Genomic DNA, 19,367 nt, shown 5'->3' on the forward strand with positions numbered 1-19,367 from the left:
GTCTCCAAATCTCAGTTTTTTTTTTATTTAAAATGAGCCGAATCATAGTCACTGTACGGTTGACTATAGGCAAATCATATGTAACTACTCTGATCCTGATTCTTGTATCTGACTATGGTGATGACAATGGGTAGTTAGTTCCTGTTTCCTGTTTTTTTTTTTTTTAAATATTTAATTTAATTTATTTATTCCCTTTTGTTGCCCTTGTTGTTTTATTGTTGTAGTTATTATTGTTGTTGTCGTCGTCGTTGGATAGGACAGAGAGAAACGGAGAGGGGAGGGGAAGACAGAGAGGGGGAGAGAAAGATAGACACCTGCAGACCTGCTTCACCGCCTGTGAAGAGACTCCCCTGCAGGTGGGGAGCCGGGGTTCAAACCAGGATCCTTATGCCGGTCCTTGTGCTTTGTGCCACCTGCGCTTAACCCACTGCGCTACAGCCCGACTCCCTGTTTCCTGTTTTTTTATGAGCATTAAAAGAATGAGAGGCCAGGTGGTGGCAGACTGGATTGAGCACACATATTACAGTACACAGGACCTGGGCTCAAGACCCCACCCCTCACCTGTAGGTGTAAGCTTCACTAGGGGTGAATCAGTGTTACAGATGTGTCTGTCTGTCTTTCTCCCCTGTCTCTCTCACTTTCTCTTTGTCTCTATCCAAAAATAAATAAGTAAAAGAAGAATGGCATCTCAAACATCTAGTTCATCTTTTTAAAAAAATGTTATCTTCAGGGGGTTGGGCGGTAGTGTAATGAGTTAAGCGCACATGGCGCAAAGTGCAAGGACTGGCATAAGGATCCCAGTTTGAGCCCCTGGCTTCCCACCTGCAGGGTGGTTGCTTCGCAAGTGGTGAAACAGGACTGCAGGTGAATGTCTTTTTCTACCCCTCTCTGTCTTCCCCGTCTCTCTCCATTTCTCTCTCTCCTATCCAATAACGAATGATATCAACAGCAACAATAATAACCACAACAAGGCTACAACAACAAGGGCAACAAAAGGGGGAAAAAATGGTTCAGGCCACCAGTACCCACCTTCAGGGGTACGCCTCACAAGAAGTGAAGCAGTGCTGCAAGTGTCTCTCTTCCTCCCTCCCTCCCTCCCTCTCTCCCCTCCCCCTATTTATTGCTCTCTGTCTCTATCCAATAATAAAGTAACAAAGTAAAATCAATAAAAGGACTTGCATTTGGAACTTGCATTTGGAAAGAATAGCTCAAAGATTCTCTTTGAGCTATTTAGGAGAGACTTGGAATTCAGTTGTCTGGTACACATTTCTCAAGCAGTTGTAAATACTGATACTTACAGGTACTTGTCTCTGTTATCATTACAGCTGAAGAAATTAAAAAGCTTCGCAAACAACTGGAAGAAATTCAAAAAGAAAATGGCCGATATATTGAATTACTGAAAGCAAATGACATATGCTTATACGATGACCCCACCATCCACTGGAAGGGAAATCTTAAAAACTCAAAGGTCTCCGTTGTTATTCCCAGTGAACAGGTTCAAAAAAATATTATTGTTTATTCTAATGGGAGTCAGCCTGGTGGAAACAGCCAGGGAGCAGCTGTTCAGGGGATAACTTTCAATGTTGGTCATAATTTGCAAAAGCAAACGGCCAATGTGGTGCCAGTCCAGAGGACTTGCAACCTTGTGACTCCTGTGTCTATTTCTGGAGTATACCCTTCTGAAAACAAGCCGTGGCATCAGACCACAGTTTCTGCATTGGCTGCCAACCAGCCCGTTCCTCTTTGTCTTCCTGCTACCATTTCTGCTCAAAATATTCTTGAGCTTTCCACCTCAGAAAGTGAATCAAGTGTTCCTGGTACCACTAGTGGTTCACTGATTGCTGTTCCTGTTGGACCTGAGACTCAGCAGCATAGTTCCCTGCAGACATGTCTAAGTAATCAGAATTCTTCTGAAAATAAGAATGGGCAAGAAAGCCCCAAATTACCGAAGAAGATAGTTTCTTGTGCCACAAGTGATCCCTCCACCTCCTCGGCAACTACCGCTAACGTGAGTCATGGAAGCAAGCCCAACACCAGCACACAGGATCTCAGAAGTGATTTTCAAACCACCTTTGTTGTTTCGGTTGCCACCACAGTCTGCTCCCAGCATCCCAGATCTGCAACTAATTCTTGTCCAGCGAGCATTAGCAGAGGTGCAGAATCGGCAGGAGTTACTACAGTGGTGGCACCATCTGCTTCCGGAGGAGGGAAAGCCACCATTCCTGTTAGTACTGTCTCTATAAACCCTTTGGACAATGGTTGGACTCGTTCTTGCTCTCTGCCTTCTTCAGCTGTTAGTACTTCAGATATGAAAAACATGAATAGCCTTACCAGGATTTCCTCAGCTGGTAACACACAGACAACATGGACTACCTTGCAACTGGCAGGAAACACTATTCAGCCCTTAAACCAGACATCATCTTCGGCTGTGGCACCAGTCTTAATGGAGTCTGGTACTAGCTCCACCACAAATAACCACAATAGACATGTGGCTACAGGTGTCAACTTGAATAATTCCTTTTTAGCAGAGGGACAACCAGTTGAGCAAGTAGTTGTAACCTTGCCTTCTTGTCCATCTTTACCTATGCAGCCATTTATTGCCCACTCACAAGTTAAATCTCAGCCACCAAAAAATATTCTTCCATTGAATTCAGCAATGCAGGTGATTCAGATGGCTCAGCCAATTGGGCCAGCTGTTAATGCAGTGCCAGCTAATCAAAATGTTATCATTCTTCAGCCACCCAGCACCACCCCATGCCCAACAGTGATGAGGGCAGACGTTCCTAACCAAGCAGTAGGTCAACAGATAGTAATAATACAGGCAGCTAATCAGAATCCTTTGCCACTCCTCTCTGCTCCACCTCCTGGTTCTGTCAGGCTTCCTGTTAATGGAGCCAGTGCTATAATAGGGTCTAATAATTCTGTGCAAAATGTTTCAACCCCACAAACTTTTGGAGGAAAACATCTTGTTCACATATTACCAAGACCCTCATCTTTATCTACATCTAGTTCAACACAAACTTTTTCTGTTACCATGTCAAATCAACAACAGCCTCAAACCATTTCTTTAAACGGACAGCTCTTTGCTTTGCAACCTGTGATGTCTTCATCAGGAACTACGAATCAAACCCCTATGCAAATTATCCAGCCCACCACCAGCGAAGATCCAAATACCAATGTTGCCCTAAATACATTTGGCGCTTTGGCCAACCTCAATCAAAGCATATCACAGATGGCTGGGCAAAGCTGTGTACAATTTTCTGTTAGCCAGTCTGCCAATTCTCAAACTGTTGTGAACAATCAAACCACCCCAGTTAACTGTGTTTCATTAACAACTACTGTAGCATCTCCCATGACCACAGATAATTCAGCTACACTACCCAGTAATTACAGTGTAGTGACTACTCCCTCAGTGAACACTGTAGCTTGTCTGTCTAACATGAAATCCAAACGGTTAACTAAGAAGCTAAGTGCCAAGAAACACTTAGCAAACAAGTCAGCATGCCCCTTAAATCCAGTCAAAGATGTGACCAAGTTAGACTGCCCTAACACTGATGGCTCAGCAGAGCCACCATGCAGTGATGGACTGCTGGAAAGCCTGCCTGTTGTGTTGCCACCTGTCATTGTGTCCCAGGAAAATAGTGTGAGTGCTTCAGATTCACAGGCTTTGGATGTTTTGAATTCTGAACCAGTGCTACCTGTGTCTGTATCCAAATCTAAGTCAGCAGAAGAGTCCAGCTCACCCTTCCAAGAATCTATAACAAATGAACATTTTGCAATCACCTCGAGAAAATCCAAAGATCCTGTCCCTATTTTGCAACAAGAGACATCTCAGGATAAACCACCAACTGGTTTGGCCTTGCCAGACCCTGCCAAATCCTGCACTTCAACTAACGTGTTGGTTCCATCTCCAGGTGATCCCCACATTTTGGTTTCACAGGTTTCTGGTTTGTCATCTACCACAAGCACTACAAGTTCTGACTGTATTTCAGAGGTAGAAATAATTGCTGAACCTTGCAGGGATGAGCAAGATTCATCAGCTACAGTGCACACCACAGGTCTCTTAAAGGGGCAGGGTTTAACTGCATTGCTGTCTGGTCTTGATAAAGAAAAAGACCCTCAGAAAGCATCTCTTTCAGTTCAGGTGGATCATCCTGACTTTTCTTCAGAAAATTCTGAAATAGTTGATTCGAGTGTTGATTTGCATCCCAAACAGGATCTGCTACTGATGCACAGTGATGAAAGAGATCCAGGAGGGCATCATTCCTGCATCCCTGACCAGGAGATTATCGGTGGTTCTTTGCTCACCAGCAGGCAAACTGACTCTCCCATGTCAACGAGCTCTGGCAGTAGTAGGAGTTTCTCAGTTGCATCCATGCTTCCTGAAACAACCAGAGAGGATGTGGCCAGCAGTGCAACAACTAATACCTGTGACAGCTGTACCTTTGCAGAGCAAACTGATATCGTCGCTCTTGCAGCAAGAGCTATTTTTGATCAGGAGAACCTTGAGAAAGGAAGAGCTGGCATCCAGACTGATAGAAGGGAGGTTACTACAAAGCCTTCTGATGGGTCATCATTAAAGGGAAACCAGCCTTTCAAAGCACAGATCTCCAAAGAGACTGGCCCAGGGCAAGCAGATGCAACACCAAATGAATTTAATTCTCGAGGTCCAGTTGAAACAAGTGTGGATCGGTCCCTGGAAAAGCCAAGTTGTTCCATAGGAATTAAAACATCAAATGCTCCTTTACAGTCTTCAGCTTCTCAGCCGTCAGGTATCACCAGTTTAAGTGTGAATAATCTGATCCATCAGAGCAGCATCAATCACCCTCTGGTCAGCTGTGCTGGCTTATCCCAGACTTCAGAGCAGACAGCTGTTTCTGCAACAGTTAATCTGACTGTTTCATCTAACACTTACAATAATCAGCCTCCTGGGCCATCTCTGATGACTGACTATTCTCAGAAACAGCTAAGTACCATGGCTGGCACCATACCCAATTCACAGATTCAAGAGCCACTTTTAAAGCCAAGTCATGAAAGCCGAAAAGACTCTACAAAACGTGCTGTTCAGGATGACCTTTTACTGTCTTCAGCTAAACGTCAAAAGCACTGTCAGCCAGCTCCCCTCAGACTGGAAAGCATGTCCTTAATGAACCAGACTCCAGACAGCATTTCTGATCAAACTCAAATGATGGTTAGTCAGCTGCCACCCAGTTCTTCAAATTCAGTTGTGCCTGTTAGCAATCCAGCACATGGAGAGGGTCTCACACGATTATTCCCACCTAGTAACAACTTTGTGGCCCCTCCATTGAGACAAACTGAAGTTCAGTGCAGTTCTCAACCTTCAGTTGCTGAACAGCAGCAAAATCAGACCAGCCAGCATCTACAGGCCTTGCAACAACATGTTCCAGCTCAAGGGGTATCTCACCTTCACAGTAATCATCTCTACTTAAAGCAGCAGCAGCAGCAGCAGCAGCAGCAGCAGCAAGCAGGACAGTTAAGAGAGAGACATCACTTATATCAACTGCAGCACCACATCCCTCATGCAGAGAGTTCTGTCCACTCTCAGCAGCATAATGTCCACCAGCAGAGAACTCTGCAACAGGAAGTACAGATGCAGAAAAAGAGGAATCTTGTTCCAGGCACGCCATCCTCTCAGCTCTCCTTACAACCAAAGCACCATGGAAGTGACCAGTCCCGCCCCAAGAGCAGTCAGCCACATCCTCACCATCAGCAGATGCAGCAGCAGATGCAGCAGCACTTTGGAAGCTCCCAGCCAGAGAAGAATTGTGAAAACCCTTCTACCAGCCGAAATCACCACAACCACCCTCAGAATCATCTCAGTCAGGATATTATGCACCAGCAGCAGGATGTTGGAAGCAGGCAGCCAAGTTCAGGGGTTTCTTCTGAACACATACCTGGGCATAATCCAATGCAGAGGCTTTTGACATCAAGAGGTCTAGAGCAGCAGCAAATGGTGTCTCAGCCAAGCATTGTGACCAGGCCTTCAGACATGACATGTACTCCACACAGACCAGAGAGAAATAGAGTTTCAAGTTATTCTGCTGAGGCACTCATTGGAAAAACATCTACTAATTCAGAGCAGAGAATGGGCCTATCAATCCAGGGTTCCAGGGTTTCAGATCAGCTTGAAATGAGAAGCTACCTTGATGTTCCCAGAAATAAGAGTTTGACCATTCACAATATGCAGAGTCGTGTAGACCACACTGTTGCTTCAGACATCCGTCTGTCTGATTGTCAGACATTTAAACCAAGTGGAGCCAGTCAGCAACCCCAGAGTAATTTTGAAGTACAGTCTTCAAGAAATAATGAGATAGGTAACCCTGTATCATCTTTGAGGAGTATGCAGTCCCAGGCTTTTCGAATTAGTCAAAACCCTGGTCCACCACCAATTGACCGTCAAAAGAGACTGCCTTATCCACCAGTTCAGAGCATACCAACAGGGAATACTATCCCACCAAGGGACAGTGAAAATACATGTCACCAAAGTTTCATGCAAAGCTTACTTGCCCCTCACCTTGGTGATCAAGTCATTGGGAGCCAGAGGTCACTCTCAGAACATCAAAGGAATGCACAGTGTGGCCCATCCTCTGCAATTGAATACAATTGTCCCCCGCCTCATGAAAGTGTCCATATTAGAAGAGAGAGTGAAAGTCAAAATAGGGAAAGTTGTGACATGTCCCTAGGTGCAATTAACACCAGGAACAGCACCTTGAGTATTCCTTTTTCAAGTTCCTCTTCATCAGGAGATATTCAGGGTCGAAACACAAGTCCCAATGTTTCTGTACAAAAGTCTAATCCTATGAGGATTACTGACAGTCATGGGACCAAGGGCCACATGAACCCTCCAGTCACAACCAATATGCATGGAGTTGCAAGGCCAGCTTTGCCACATCCATCTGTGTCTCATGGAAATGCTGATCAAGGGCCTCCTGTCCGCCAAACAAACTCTTCAGTTCCCCAGCGATCAAGGCACCCTTTGCAAGATAGCAGCAGTTCTAAAATCCGTCAACCTGAAAGGAATCGTTCTGGAAACCAAAGACACACGAATGTCTTTGATCCAAGTCTTCCCCATCTTCCTCTGTCTACCAGTGGTAGTATGATTCTTGGACGCCAACAACCTACTACAGAAAAGAGAGGAAGTATTGTTCGTTTCATGCCTGATAGCCCACAAGTACCTAATGATAATCCAGCGCCCGACCAGCATACACTGTCACAAAATTTTGGTTTTCCTTTTATTCCTGAGGGTGGCATGAATCCACCGATAAATGCTAATACTTCCTTCATTCCACAGGTTACTCAGCCTAGTGCCACTAGAACTCCTGCCCTCATCCCTGTAGATCCCCAAAATTCTCTACCTTCCTTCTATCCCCCATACTCTCCTGCTCATCCTACACTATCTAATGATATCTCAATCCCCTATTTTTCAAATCAGATGTTCTCAAATCCTAGCACAGAGAAGGTAAGCAGTGGAAGTTTAAATAACCGATTTGGATCAATTTTGTCTCCTCCTAGACCTGTTGGTTTTGCTCAACCAAGTTTTCCTCTTCTCCCTGACATGCCACCAATGCACATGACCAATTCTCATTTATCTAACTTCAATATGACGTCTTTGTTTCCTGAAATAGCTACAGCTCTTCCTGATGGCTCAGCAATGTCACCTTTGCTAACAATCACAAACTCCTCAGCTTCTGACTCTTCCAAGCAGTCCTCAAACAGACCTGCCCACAACATAAGCCATATTTTAGGTCATGATTGCAGTTCAGCTGTTTAAATATTGACAGACTAAACATAAATGTAACAGGTGATATTACACATATACATGAAGAGAGATTGGGTATGTATGTGTCTTTGTGTTTGTATATTCAACTTTCAGCTTTTGGAATGTAGGGAAGCCATGTCAGATGATGCAAATTGAGTTGTCAAAAATGTTATATCTCATTTTAGCTGCATGGCGTGATTTAAAAAAGAAAAAAGTTTCCAAGCAGATTTACATTTTCAAGTGTGATCAGTAGCCTTATATTCCTAAATATTAAATCATCTGAAAGTTGAGGAGATTATCTTGGCCTGTGCTGGATAGTAGGAAGAAAGCTAAATTTTAAGTTCTGTTGCTTATCATTTGTAGACAGTTGAGTTACTCTCCAAAAACAGTTTGCGGTCACATACCTGCTCATAACCAAATGCTAGTCGTCGTCCCCCCCCCCCCCATTGCAAGTGTGGAATTAATACTGAATGTTCCTGGTTACAGTCAAATGATAAGCAAACAAATGAATGGTTTATTCAGCCTTTACCCCCAAGGTTTGGTTCTTAATTATTACAGCTTATAAAGTACCTGAATTTCATGTCTTGTTCTTTCAGATTAGGGAGCCATGTTATTTAATGTGCCAAGGTCCTTTAAGGCAAAGGTCTTCCTTGGACAATTAGCCTTAAAAATAAAAAAGCTGAAGTGTGAAGTACATAGATGTTCTTCATCTTGTACTTGCAGTTTGCATCATGCCATAAAGATAAAAAGCATTTGTATTGTTGAATAGTGTATGTGTCTAGTAAAAAAATTACTATTTCGTCTCTTGAGTTGTTTTAGTTTTCTGTCTTCATTCTATTTATTTGATCTTGAAATAAATTTGTCTATATTCATTTAATAATTAGTACTGGTCAAAAATAATGTATTTAGAATCTACACAATTATTTAAGCCTTGTTTTTAAAACATTTCTGAGCAAAGTCTTAAGCCCTGTCAGTGTTTTCATTTAATGATATTTATATTTAAAATATGGCATTGTACATCGTTATTATCCTTCATAGTAGAATTATGAGATGAATTTGCTCATTATTTTTCCTAATGGTAGATGTGAAATGGTGCTTCGAAACAGAAATTGTCTATGTACCCAAACAGATTTTTTTTCCTTTCTTTTTTGCCTCCAGGGCTATTGCTGGGGCTCAGTGCCTGCACCATGAATCCACTGCTCCTGGAGGCTATTTTTTTTTCCCTTTTGTTGCCGTTGCTTTATAGTTGTTGTGGTTATTATTGTCATTGATGTCATTGTTGGGTAGGACAGAGAGAAATGGAGAGAGGAGGGGAAGACAGACACCTACAGACCTGCTTCACCGCACTGTGAAGCAACCCCCCCATCCCTGCAGGTGGGGAGCCAGGGGCTCGAACCCTGATCCTTATGCTGGTCCTTGGCACATAGCGCCGTGTGCGCTTAAACCGCTGCACTACCGCCCGGCACCCTAGATCTTTTTTTCTTCAGACATAGTTTTTAAAGTAGAAACTGGTTCTTCAAAAGTAAGCCTTCTATCTGAAAATTGGAAATTGAGACCTGAGACTTGCTTAAGTATAGAAAAACTTCGTGTAGGAGTTCTTTAAAAAGTTTTACTAATGTTAATAATGTATTTGAAATACTCACTTTATATCTTTTTTTTTTTAACCAAAACACTGTTCAGTTCTGGCTTATGGTGGTGTGAGGGATTGAACCTGGGATGTTGGAGCCTCAGGCATGACAGTCTGTTTGCATAACCATTATGCTATCTACCCTCTGCCCCTCACTTTATATCTATATACAGATATATATATATGTATATATATATTTGAATTTTTTAAAATCTATAAACAGGAAACAATCATATATTCATATTCTTAAACCCACTTTTTTTGTTGTGATATCTTGCCAAATATGGGACAGGTGCATATAAATTCTTTCATTTGCTCTGTTAACGTAAACCCAAGGACCATTGTTATATTTCCCTCCCCTCCCCCCCAAAAAAAAGCCTCCTAAGGGCTAGAGCAATTATTGTGTTCTCAGCAATTACCTCTTCAAAAGATTCCACAAAGGGTCATTTGTGTTTCTTCAGCTGTTCTTAGCAAACTTTTCCTGTTCCCACTGCCAACTGAAGCAACAACTTGATGAGGGCAAAACATACTGCAAACAGGGAAAAGTTAATTTTCTTTTTCATTTTATTGGAGGCTTGATGATGTACAGTTGTTCACACATGGGTACAGTTTCTCATCTCCCCATGATAAGTGTCAGTAAAACACTCTCAGCCCCAAAAGTTATATTTTCTTCCTGCAAAATAGACTTGGAGAAGAATAGGAGAGCTTCATGAATAATCAATTTACTTCAGCAAGCCAACATATAATATTGGTAGTTAAAACTTACTAAAAAAAAAAAAAAGTGAGATTTGGGACCAGGTGGTGGCACGCCTGGTTGAGTTCACATGTTAAAATGTGCAAGGACCCAGGTTTGAGCCCCCGGACCCCACCTGCAGGGGGAAAGCTTTGCAAGTGGTGAAGCAAGGCTGCAGTTGTCTCTTTTCTCTCTCCTCTATTTCTCTCTACCCTCTCAATTTCTGACTGTATCTAGTAAATTAAAAAAAAAAAACATATATCCTCAATTTTAAAAGTGACATTTGTGCATTATTTTTTAATTATCTCAATTTTGAGCTCTAATTTATCAGCAAGATTTTTGGACCTGAGAAGTTCAACTTGGCTCATTTTAAAGATAGTTTTCAATGTGTTTGGCTGATTATTCTCTTCCTCTTTCTCCCTTTCACAGTGTCCATTGAGTTCTAAAGACTTGGGGACAATTAGATATAATTGAAATAATGTTAATAGGCTAAGGAGAAACTCATTTTGAACATTGCAAGGGAGGGACTTTCAAATCCTGGTCCATTCAGATATTTTTCTATTGTGTTTCTCTCGTCCCAGTCTCATTCGGAGATACTATCTTCATTTCTGAGCATTTGTTTCAAGAATATAAATATGTGTCTACCCAAAAGTTAGGCTTATAAAACTGAGGGGAAAAAAGTGTCTGCAGATGACTGGGTTCTGGCTTACATGTAGCTCTGATTGTCTTACAGAGGGTGTGTGTGTGTGTGTGTGTGTGTGTGTGTGTGTGTGTGTACCACACACACACACACACACAAGATCATTTTTATATGGACTTAATTATGAAAGAGTTCAGAGCATAGTAACTTTATTTGATTTAAAAGCATCAAATATATGATATTTAGCAACAGTACTAAGTATTTGATAACTAAAGCTACATAGTTTAGAGGAGGAAATTTGTTAATCAATCTCTGGATATAATTTTTGGCAAATGAATGTCAGAAAACAGTAAATTTTGGTGACAGTTTAATGTGACCTGCTTGCTAATCTATGACTAGTAATGGTAAAAATTTTCAAGTAAAATCATTTCTAAAAGTTATTTTGTGATTTCTGGAAATACACAAACCTAGGTATGAGTCTTAAGTGATAATAATTGATGAAATAATTTCTCTTAGTATTATTGATTACACAGAATCATTTCCATAAAGTGGTTGATTCTCGTAAACATGTAACACAGCAACTTTAAAAAAAAAAAAAGACTTTTTAAAAAATCTCATATGTGAGAAAAATACAGTCTTAGAGAAGCTAGAGCATCAATCTGGCACATACAGTGCTGGGATTGAACCTAGAGCCTTGGGTGTGCAAGTCCTGTGCTGTACCAACTGTACTGCCTCCCCAATGGCAACACAGTAGCTTGCAGTGAATTGAAAAATGTCAAATTTCTTATCATGTATAAACTTTTAAGTGTCAATCATGGATTAAAGAAATGTGTTTTGATGTCATTGTGTGTGTGTGTGGTGTGTGTGTGTGTGACATATAAGTCGTTAGGGGATATTTTACACCACTTCAGGAAATTTATTTTTAGTTTTTAAGACTTTAGAATACCAGAGAGGACACTTTTTTTTTTTTCTAACAAAGGAATGAGACTCCTCAGTGATCCTGCTTTACAAACTTCAGTATAGCAGAACTATGCTGGAGAGAGAACAAGGAGGAAGTGTTCTTGCTGGTATCTCTTATCAGGGAAGAACTGCATTTACCAGGGTCACTGGCAATGAGGACCAACAGTTTAAGATCACCTTTCTTATAAAACTTTCAACATTTTAAAGATAATCTATTTGCTTTGCTCTTTTAACGTCAGTTGTTTCAGAGGAAGGTGGAAATTTATACTCTTAAAGTATGTAAATGCTTTTGATTAACAGGAAGCAAGTTTTTAAAACTTTAAGTCTTTAGGGGTAAAGACTTAGGAATATGAATTTTCCTAGCTTCTTTCCTTTAATATGTAGTATCTCTGTTCTTATTTTCAGTTTCTCCATAAAAGTGGCAGGGAACCTGGCCATTTCCTTATCATAAGGATGACTGCTCCGTTATCCTGGAATGTATATTGGATTCACTGTCTTTTGGGTCAGTGTGTGGTATTGAATTATTCTCAGTCTCTGGCTTTGGGAACCACTTTTGTCTCCTATTAAGGGGCAATAAGAACTTAAAGAAACACAATTGTTCAGAATTGATTTCTTTTTCTTTTTTACCAGAGACTGCTCAGCTCTGACATATGGTGGTGTGGGGGACTGAACCTGGGAGCCTTTGGCATCAGAGTCTCTTTGCATAACCATTATGCTATCTACCCCCGCCCTTGATTTTAAAATATTTAATGTGCCATATCACTGTTCCTTGTTTTGACAGACTTTTATTTATTTTTTTAAATTTTCATAAGGGAGTAAAGAAAGGACAATGGTAGTGCTAAAATCATATCCTTAGGATCTAGAAGTCATTAATATAATTCTGCTATCTATAAAAGCCTTCCCTTTTCTTTGGAGATAATCACCTATGACTGTTTGGATTCAGAGGGCAACAGTAATAGGAGGTAAATCACTATGAAGTTAATCTGTGAGGAATGATTTTTTTTTATATCTATGCAAAATAAAAACCAGAAATTGGTTTTTTTCTTTTGATATGTTTTTGACTGAATGATACCATTTCTCCTTCCATAGAGTTCAACAAAAAAGTATTGGGTTTTGTTTTTCTTCTCGCCCTACTCCCATGCCACTTAACTATATTCTCTCTGAATTCTACATTTCCCATACGAGTCTGAGAGTGTTCTTAGTAGAGTGTGGGGGGCACAGCAGGTTGAGATGGAGGCAGTTTAGGTATGATGGTAAGAAGTGTTGAGGGCTTTTTTGGACACAGAACTTCTAGTTCTGCCCACATGCCTCTTCCCTGGTACTGCAAATTGCCTGAGCCGTGCCGCTGGTCCTAAGGCCAAAATATTACCTTTCACTCAATACTCTGTTACAGCAAAGGCACAGCCAGGATGCCACGTGCTTTTGTAATAAAACACCTACAAGACAAGTACATCTGATGTTTCTCACTGTTGCCTTATCATTCTCTGAGCCATCTTTGATGCAGATCTTGTGAAAGAGAGGAAGAAAGACTAGTTAAGAAGCAAGACTCCTTTTAGACTTGGAGCTTGTATGTAGTGGTCATTCAACATCCTCACTTCTAGATTTGCACAATCCTTATCAACTAATCCTTTTCTGGTACATGCATGTAATTCAAATTTTTCATGAATAAGGGCCAACTTGGGTTGAGACTACTGAACATAGTATCCAAATGGATGCAGTTTTGGATAACTGAATACTTTGTTACTAGAGAGTTTATGAGATAAAACTCATCTGTAATTTTAACATTAAAAAGATTATCATTGATTCCTATATACCAATCTCTGTACCAATACAAGCTTAAAGTTTACTTCGCCTAAATCCCCTCTTCATTTTTCTGAATTTCTACCCCTTCATCTTCTAGTCTTAAAACCATTACTCGTCTGTGAGTTTATTGAGGCACTGGACTTGATTATATTGGTAATCTGTCTGAGGAGTTTAACTGTTGCTCTTTCAAGAAGGGACCAGACAGTGTTTTTTAAAATGCTGCAGTTGCGTTACTGTGAAGAAAAGATTTGCTTCCACTTTCAGCAGGCTATATGTATATTCATTTTGGTAAAGTAGGTAGAGAAATCTGAAAGCATAATTACCTTCACAAATTACTTATAGATACACTGGGTGAAAAGCATACTGTAGGACAGCCACCAGGATAAGATCTAACTATAGTGCTTTTAGTTGTATATTTGTACCTGTTCTGCCACTGCCAGCAATGTCTGCTGTGTACTGTGTCCTATGACTGTAAATCATCTGGTTTGTAATCCTAATGGGGACTAATTTGTTTTGTAATCAAATCCAGAGCAGATATGTGTAATATGATGAGGATTGTCCTACAGTTGTAAATAAGAATAGGCCCTGTTTATTTTGACATCTTTTTACAAAATGCATTGTATTAGGGTGTGAATATTCTGAACCATGCTCTTGTTTAAAGTTTTGAAATTTTTATTGGTAAATGTAACATTTTAATGGTTGTTATAATTATTTGTATAGACATGAATATAGTATTTTATTTAAGAAAATAAACTTTGCATTTTTTGCATTGTGAATTCTGTCTTCTGTTCTTGCACAAGCTACTTAAAACCTGGTAATACAAATTATCTCATATACTTGTTTTATAGTCAAGTAATCTTCACATTTTTCAAAAAATGTCTGAAAATGATAACATGATACATTTCTTTTTTTTTTTTTGACATTTGTGCTCAACCAGGTGTGCCACCGCCCACCGCCTCTTCCTTTTCTTTCTTGATCAGTTTTTTTTTTAAATAATTTATTTCTTTATTGGCGAATTAATGCTTTACATTCAACAGTAAATACAATAGTTTGTACATGCATAACATTCCCCAGATTCCCATTTAACAATACAACCCCCACTATTTCATTCATCATTTTTCATGGACCTGTATTCTCCCCACTCACCCACCCTCCCCAGAGTCTTTTACTTTGGTGCAATACTCCAATTCCATTTCAGGTTCGACTTGTGTTTTCTTTTCTAATCTTGTTTTTCAACTTCGGCCTGAGAGTGAGATCATCCCATATTCATCCTTCTGTTTCTGACTTATTTCACTCAACATGATTTTTTCTTTTTTTTTTTTTAATTTTTTTTTTTAATTTAAGAAAGGATTAATTAACAAAACCATAGGGTAGGAGGGGTACAACTCCACACAATTCCCACCGCCCAATCTCCATATCCCACCCCCTCCCCCGATAGCTTTCCCATTCTCTATCCCTCTGGGAGCATGGACCCAGGGTCATTGTGGGTTGCAGAAGGTAGAAGGTCTGGCTTCTGTAATTGCTTCCCCGCTGAACATGGGCGTTGACTGGTCGGTCCATACTCCCAGTCTGCCTGTCTCTTTCCCTAGTAGGGTGGGGGTCTGGGGAAGTTGAGCTCCAGGACATATTGGTGGGGTCTTCAATCCAGGGAAGTCTGGCCGGCATCCTGATGACACCTGGAACCTGGTGACTGAAAAGAGAGTTAACATACAAAGCCAAACAAATTGTTGAGCAATCTTGGACCCAAAGCTTGGAAAAGTGGAGAGGAAGTATTAGGGAGGTACTCACTGCAAACTCTAGTATACTTCTGCTTTCTTACTTTGGTGCCATACTCCAAACTCAGTCAATTTCTGCTTTGCATTTCTACTTCTTCTTTTTTTTTTTTTTTACATGCATAACATTCCCCAGATTCCCATTTAACAATACAACCCCCACTATTTCATTCATCATTTTTCATGGACCTGTATTCTCCCCAGAGTCTTTTACTTTGGTGTAATACTCCAATTCCATTTCAGGTTCGACTTGTGTTTTCTTTTCTAATCTTGTTTTTCAACTTCGGCCTGAGAGTGAGATCATCCTGTATTCATCCTTCTGTTTCTGACTTATTTCACTCAACATGATTTTTTCAAGGTCCATCCAAGATCGGCTGAAAACGGTGAAGTCACCATTTTTTACAGCTGAGTAGTATTCCATTGTGTATATATACCACAACTTGCTCAGCCACTCATCTGTTGTTGGACACCTGGGTTGCTTCCAGGTTTTGGCTATTACAAATTGTGCTGCCAAGAACATATGTGTACACAGATCTTTTTGGACGGATGTGTTGGGTTCCTTAGGATATATCCCCAGGAGGGGAATTGCAGGGTCATAGGATAGGTCCATTTCTAACCTTCTGAGAGTTCTCCAGACTGTTCTCCACAGAGGTTGGACCAATTGACATTCCCACCAGCAGTGCAGGAGGGTTCCTTTGACCCCACACCCTCTCCAGCATTTGCTGCTGTTACCTTTTCTGATGTATGACATTCTCACAGGAGTGAAGTGATATCTCATTGTTGTCTTGATTTGCATTTCTCTGACAATCAGAGACTTGGAGCATTTTTTCAATGTGTTTCTCGGCCTTTTGGATCTCTTCTGTGGTGAATATTCTGTCCAAGTCCTCCCCCCATTTTTGGATGGGGTTATTTGTTGTCTTGTTGTTGAGTCTGGCAAGCTCTTTATATATATTGGTTATTAAACTCTTATCTGATGTATGGCATGTAAAGATCTTCTCCCATTCTGTGAGGGGTCTCTTGGTTTGGGTAGTGGTTTCTTTTGCTGTGAAGAAGCTTTTTAATTTGATGTAGTCCCATAGGTTTATACTTGCCTTAGTCTTCCTTGTAATTGGATTCGTTTCATTGAAAATGTCTTTAAAGTTTATGCGGAAAAAAGTTCTGCCAATATTTTCCTCTAAGTATCTGATAGTTTCTGGTCTACCATCCAAGTCCTTGATCCACTTGGAATTTACTCTGTATTTGGTGAAATACAGTGATTCAGTTTCATTCTTCTGCATGTTTCAACCCATTGTTTCCAACACCATTTGTTGAAGAGACTCTGCTTTCCCCATGTAATAGTCTGGGCCCCTTTGTCAAAGATTAGATGTCCATAGGTGTGGGGCCTTACTTCTGGGCTCTCAATTCTATTCCACTGGTCAGTGTGTCTGTTCATGTTCCAGTACCAAGCCGTTTTGATGACAATGGCCCTATAATACAGTTTGAAATCTGGGAGTGTGATGCCTCCGGTTCTGTTCTTTTTTCTCAAGATTGTTTTGGCAATTCTAGGTCTTTTCTGGTTCCAGATAAACATTTGTAGCATTTTTTCTATTCTCCTAAAAAATGTGCTTGGGATCTTGATGGGGATAGCATTAAATTTGTAGATGGCTCTGGGTAATATATTCATTTTGATGATGTTAATTCTTCCAACCCATGAACATGGAATATCTTTCCACTTCTTTGTGTCTTTTTCAATTTCTTTGAGTAGTGACTCATAATTTTCAGTATACAAGTCTTTCACTTCTTTGGTTAGGTTTACTCCTAGATATTTTATTGTTTTTGTTGCTATAGTAAAAGGAACTGATTTCTGGATTTCAATTTCTTCTAACTTAGTGTTTGCATAGAGGAATGCCACTGACTTTTGAATGTTAATTTTATAGCCTGATGATTTCCAAAAGCTTCTTGCTGGATTCCTTAGGTTTTTCCATGTATACTATCATGTCATCTGCAAATAAGGAGAGTTTGACTTCTTCTCTTCCAATCTGTATGCCTGTAATTCCTTGCTCCTGCCTGATTGCTATGGCAAGAACTTCCAACACTATGTTGAATAGTAATGGTGATAGTGGGCAACCCTGTCTAGTACCTGATCTGAGGGGAAATGCTTCCAGTTTTTCACCATTGAGTATGATGTTGGCTGTAGGTTTGCTATATATAGACTCCACTATCTTCAGGAATTTTCCATCTATTCCCATTTTTTGTAGTGTTTTGATCATAAAGGGATGTTGTATTTTGTCAAAGGCTTTCTCTGCATCTATTGATATGACCATGTGGTTTTTGGTATTGCTTTTGTTGATGTGGTGGATCACATTGATTGATTTACGTATATTAAACCAACCTTGCATGCCTGGGATAAACCCCACTTGGTCATGATGAGCAATCTTTTTGATATACTGCTGTATCCGGTTGGCTAGAATTTTGTTCAATATTTTCGCATCTATGTTCATCAGAGATATTGGTCTGTAGTTTTCTTTTTTGGTTGTTCCCCTGTCTGCTTTTGGTATCAGGGTGATGTTGGCTTCATAGAAGCTGGCAGGGAGTATTCCAGTGTCTTCAATCTTCTGGAAGACTTTTAAAAGTAGAGGTATTAGTTCTTCTTTGAAAGTTTTATAGAATTCATTTGTAAAACCATCTGGTCCAGGACTTTTATTTTTGGGAAGATTTTTGATAACTGTTTCAATTTCATTAGCTGTGATGGGCCTGTTCATGTTATCCACTTCCTCTTTACTTAGTTTTGGAAGTTGGTAGGTATCTAGGAAATCATTCATTTCTTCCAGGTTCTCTAGCTTGGTGGCATATACTTGTTCATAGAAGCCTCGCATGATATGTTGAATTTATGCAGTGTCTGTTGTGATATCTCCTCTTTCATTTACTATCCGATTTATTTGGGTCTTCTCCCTTTTTGTTTTGTGAGTCTGGCTAAAGGTTTGTCGATTTTGTTTACCTTTTCAAAGAACCAACATTTACTTTCATTGATCTTTTGTATGGTTTTCCTATTCTCAATGTTATTTATTTCTGCCCTAACTTTAGTGATTTCTGTCCTTCTGGTTGCTTTAGGATTCCTTTGTTGTTCTTCTAGGTCTTAAAGATGTGCAATCAGGCTGTTTATTTGTGCCTTTTCTTGTTTCCTAATGTGTGCTTGTATAGCTATGAACTTCCCTCTTAGGACTGCTTTAGCTGTGTCCCAAATATTTTGATAGCTTGTGTCTTCATTGTCATTGAAATCTCAAAATGTTTTGATTTCTTCCTTGATTTCCTCTTTGACCCAGAAGTTGTTAAGAAGTGTACTGTTGAGCTTCCACATTTTGGGACTGTTACTAATCTTTTGTTGATTGTTAAGTGTTAGTTTAATTCCACTGTGGTCTGAGAAGATGCTTGGGATGATTTCAGTGCTCTTGAATTGGCTGATGCTGTCTTTGTGGTTTAACATATGGTCTATCCTTGAGAATGATCCATGTGGATTTGAGTAAAATGTGTATTCCAGTTTCTTGGGATGAATGACTCTGAAAATGTCCAATAGTTCTAGTTTATCTATCTCTTCATTTAGCTCCCTTATGTCTTTACTGATTTTCTTCCTGGATGATCTGTCAAGTTGAGATAGTGGAGTGTTGAAGTCCCCTACTATGATTGTGTTACTGTTTATATATTGCTGTAGCTCTTTCAGTAGAAGTTTGATGTATTTAGATGGCTTCTCATTGGGTGCATAGATATTAATAATTGTTAAGTCCTCTTGATTGACTGATCCTCTGAGCATTAAGTAGTGTCCATTCCTATCTTTTTTAATCTTATCTATTTTAAAGCCTATCATGCCAGATATGAGAATAGCTGTTCCTGCCCTTTTTTGTGGGCCATTGGCTTGTATGATAGTTTTCCATCCTTTCACTTTAAGTCTGTGTTTGTCTTGTTGAGTTAGGTGAGTTTCCTGTAGACAACATATTGTTGGGTTGTGTTTTCTGATCCATCTTCCTACTCTGTGTCTTTTAATAGATGAATTCAGGCCATTGACATTTATTGATATC

At 40.1% G+C, this 19,367-nt stretch overlaps 1 protein-coding gene across 8 annotated transcripts in view; it reads left to right on the forward strand.

Annotated features, from left to right (window-relative positions):
* The window catches only part of USF3 (upstream transcription factor family member 3), a 45,975-nt gene extending 37,238 nt beyond the window's left edge, over positions 1–8,737 (forward strand). For all 8 annotated transcript variants that reach the window (XM_060198342.1, XM_007516321.3, XM_060198348.1 and 5 more), the window contains one exon: positions 1,326–8,737. In XM_060198342.1, the coding sequence (XP_060054325.1) occupies positions 1,326–7,792 (6,467 nt within the window). In that variant the 3' untranslated portion in view covers positions 7,793–8,737. The remainder of the gene's footprint in view (positions 1–1,325) is intronic.
* The last annotated feature ends 10,630 nt before the right edge of the window (positions 8,738–19,367 follow it).

Source organism: Erinaceus europaeus, chromosome 9 (assembly GCF_950295315.1).
Source record: "Erinaceus europaeus chromosome 9, mEriEur2.1, whole genome shotgun sequence".
Lineage (NCBI taxonomy): Eukaryota > Metazoa > Chordata > Mammalia > Eulipotyphla > Erinaceidae > Erinaceus > Erinaceus europaeus.